General features: G+C 52.0%; 1 protein-coding gene across 1 annotated transcript; it reads right to left on the bottom strand.

Moving 5' to 3' along the window:
- Positions 1 to 1385: 1385 nt before the first annotated feature.
- Positions 1386 to 2549, bottom strand: LOC128048242 (atypical chemokine receptor 2-like). Its single transcript, XM_052640629.1, has one exon. It carries the CDS (start codon positions 2526 to 2528, stop codon positions 1386 to 1388), a length of 1143 nt encoding a protein of 380 aa, XP_052496589.1. The 5' UTR covers positions 2529 to 2549.
- Positions 2550 to 4065: the final 1516 nt, after the last annotated feature.

Consider the following 4065-nt stretch of genomic DNA (forward strand, 5'->3'; position numbering starts at 1 on the left):
AGCAGTGACGCTTTAGAAGCTCAGGACGACAGAGACGGCACTGTGGCTCAGGGGCTCCCTGGGAAAGGTTTCTCAGTGACGTATAGGTGCATAGGGAGGATGCTGACCGTGGGAGACATGGGGCATCCAGGCAGGGCATATCCGTCGGGAATCCACAGGTCGCAGGTACCAGAAGAGCACCACCCCCAACTGAAAAGACATCCCTTGGTTTGTGTCACTGTCAAGTGCAGGCTTGGGATGTCCTTCTGCCAGGCCTTGATTCTGGGGCTTTGGCAGTTGACCCCAGGATCTGCTCACTCACTGCTGTCACCTCCCCTTCTGAAGTCCAAGCTGATGGAGAAGCAACCCTAGACCTCACACCCCCCTGGCTTCAGTTTCATGCCTCTCTTCTAGCATGTTCTAGTCGAGTTGCATTTCACAAGCTCTGCCTGTGTCTGGGCCCATCCCTAAATGAATCACTGTGCCAGGGAAACGTAAGGCCGAAGCTGGCCCAAGACCCGTGCCCCACCCAAACACCACCCAAAGCACAGGGCAGAGTGACTCTGGAGTGGTTTCCCAGAGCAGGTAGGACTCAGTTACATAACAAGGGTGAGGGGATACTTGGCTGGAAAATGACCCCTGTTCCATGAGGGAGCCAACCAGCACAAGAGCAGAGATGGGAATGTGAAGGAAACAGCAACAGGTGTGGCACCCAAGAAATGAAAAGCCAGGAGAAGGAGTGTAGGGGTGAAATGGTGTGGGGATTCTGATTGTGAAAAGTCCAGCCTTAAGACTGGACAAAGGTGCTGGATTTGATGGTGTAGGCTCTGAGGGACCCCTGGAGGCTCCTGAGTGAGGGCACGGGAGGCAGAAGGGAGAAGCTCCTGGACCACCAGAGACATGTGTTTACTCTGCCTCCCACCTGTGGACTCTCATGGGTGGAGCCCCTCCAGCCCCTCCTGACTACCAGCCCCTGGAGCCAGCATGAGTGCTGCGGTATTAAACAAAATTACAATAATATTTTCCCAGCTGAGCTTCGGAGAAAGAGGAAGCCTGGTGGGTGGCAGACATCTGGCTACTCTGCAGGGCATGTGAGTGATGCTGAGGGTGCTGTGGTCAGGGGCTGCTGGGTGCAGATCAGATGACACGCAAGCCCAAGGATGGGCAGCACAGAGGTCAACTGTTAAACTAAGGCAGCCATTCAGGCAAGCAAGTACAGACTCTGGGAGGGCAGTGAAGGAAGAGGAGGGTGAGGGCCGGAGACAGCGAACGCTGCTGATGGCTGAGGACTGAGAACAGACCAGTGGGATCAGCAACATGGTCACTGAGGCCTCTGAAGGGAAGACTGCGGTGGATGCACCGAGGGGCTGGGTCCCCTCTGCTCTCATGGACTGTGGTGTGACCGCTCAGGCTGAGTTTTTCCCTCTGTCCCCCTTGTTGGGGAAGCTCTCAGCCTGCCTCTCCCCAAGGTCACTCATGCCCATTACATCTTCCTGGGCAGTGAGCCCGCTACTCTCAGAACAGCTGGACGGCAGGGCCTGTTGCCTTCTGAGCACAGCGGCCAGGAAAGCCTTGAGGTACTGGCGGAAGCGGTGGCTGGAGAAGGCGTAGAGGACGGGGGTGAAGCAGCAGTGCAGGAAGGCGATGCTCTCCGTCACCTGCAGCGCATAGTCCAGGTGCTGGCTGACCCTGCAGTCCCCAAAGACTTGCAGGTCCAGCAGCGAGTGCAGAAACAAGGTGAGGTTGTATGGGAACCACAGCACAAAGAAGGCCACCACCAGAGCTACGGCCATCCTCAGGGCCCGGCTCTGGCCCGGGGGCCTCAGCCTCACCAGCACAGAGCCAATGCGGGAGTAGAAGAAGATCATGGCGAGGAGGGGGAGGAGGAACCCCAGGAGGTTCTGCTGGAAGCGGAGGAAGAGCTTCCAGATGGTCCCATGTCGCCCAAAATCCGCATAGCACTCCCACACGCCCGGGGAGTTTTCATGTGTCCTCACAAAGACCATGTCAGGAACGGAGACAGCCAGGGCCACAGCCCACACAGTGGCTGCCAGCAGCAGGCTCTTGGCTCGGGTCCTCAGTCGGTGGTAGGGCCGAGCGCAGACAATCTCCAGGTACTTGTCCAGGCTCATGCAGCTGATGAAGAAGATGCCACTGTAGAAGTTCACGGTATAGAGGGTGCTCACCACCTTGCATAAGAAGCTCCCAAAGACCCAATGCCACGCCACAGAGATGCCCCAGAAGGGCAGTGTCACCACAAACAGGAGGTTGGAGATGGCCAGGTTCAGCAGATAGGTCTCGGTCATCCGTCTTCGAGGCACGAACCGGAGCAAGACCACTAGGAGGAGGAGGTTTCCAACCAGGCCCAGCACAAAGATCAGGCTGTAGAAGACAGGTAGAAAGACTCTGCCAAATGACAGCACCTCGTCCTTCCTACACAGCATGAAGATCATGTCCTCCAGGTAGTACTCATAGTCATAGAAGGAGCTGCTGTTCTCAGAACTGGCCACCTTGGTGGTGGGCAGAAGAGGGGAGGTGGTGGCGGCCATGGCGGGAGGATGCACCCAGTCCTGGAGCTCTGCGGGCCAGAGAGCAGTGTGAGCCACAGGAGACGGATCCAGGCCTTCCCGCCCTCTCTCCAAACCCACTGGAGCCCCTTTTCTGGGGTGTCCAATAGACTCTCCACATTTACACTGGTACCTGTGGGCTATGGACTAGGAGTACAAGTGCGGGCAGCCCAAGGTTACCCCGTGATACTGAGGTCATCTTGGGTAGGTGACATAACCTCAGGTGTTCTCACAGTATTCACTTCTCTTCTTTATTTTGTCCCTCATTCTTTATAAAGACTGATATGGTCATTTGTGTTTTCTTTATTATTGAGGGATACCGATTCACCTGGGCTTCCCAGGTGGCACAAGTGGTAAAGAACCCACCTGCCAAAGCAGGTAGATGTAAGAGACGTGAGTTTGATCCCTGGGTTGGGACAATCCCCTGGAGGAGGGCACAGCAATATTCTTGCCTGGAGAATCCCATGGACAGAGGAGCCTGGCAGCTTCCAGTCCACAGAGTTGCACAGAGACGGACATGACTGAAGCGACTCAGCACACACCATTTCACCTATTTATTGCGTCTGTATACCCTTCCTCATGTGTGGCTTAAAATTAATCTTCTTTGTGTGGTTTGTAATTTTTTTTTTTAATGGCCATGCTACACAGCTTGCAAGATCTTAGTCCCCTGACCAGGGACTGAACTCACTGCTAGACCACCAGGGAAGTTCTTAAAAAAAAAAAAATGAGAGCTTCTCTTCAGTGGGCTTGCTTCTTCTGTATTTAGCTGGTGTGCCCACTCTGGCTTTGAGCTCTCTTTACTTCTGTCACTTGAGGATTTCCCTTGTTTTGGTTATTTTAAAAGTATTTTTGGGAGAACAAGATGGTGGAGGAGTAAGTAGACATGGAGTACATCTCTCTCCACAGATGCATCAGGAATACACCTTCAGACACAGAAGATCTTGCAGAACAACAGCTGAGAGCAGGCAGGAGGACCTGACCACTGGAAAAGAATATATAGAACCATGCAAAATGGAGCCGGAGCCAGAGGAATCGACCGTCCTGACTACACACTATACTACAAAGCTACAATCATCAAGACAGTATGGTACTTGCATAAAAACAGAAATATAGACCAATAGAACAAGGTAGAAAACACAGAGATAAACTCACACAGCTATAGCTACCATACTTTTGACAAAGGAGGCAAGAATATACAACAGGGTGAAGACAGTCTCTTCAATAAGTGGTGCTGGAAAAACTGGACAGCTACATGTAAAGGAATGAAATTAAAACACTTCCTAACACCATACACAGAATGGATTAAAGACCTAATTGTAAGACAAGAAACTATAAAACTCTTAGAAGAAAACATAGTCAGAACCTTCTATGATGTAAGTCACAGAAAGATCTCTATGACTCACCTCCTAGTGTAATGGATATAAAAACAAAAATAAACAAGTGGGACATAATTAAACTTAAAAGCTTTTGCATAGCAAAGGAAACTATAAAGGTGAAAAGACAACCCTCAGAATGGGAG

The sequence above is a fragment of the Budorcas taxicolor genome, chromosome 1 (genome assembly GCF_023091745.1).
Source record: "Budorcas taxicolor isolate Tak-1 chromosome 1, Takin1.1, whole genome shotgun sequence".
In the NCBI taxonomy this organism is placed as follows: Eukaryota; Metazoa; Chordata; class Mammalia; order Artiodactyla; family Bovidae; genus Budorcas; species Budorcas taxicolor.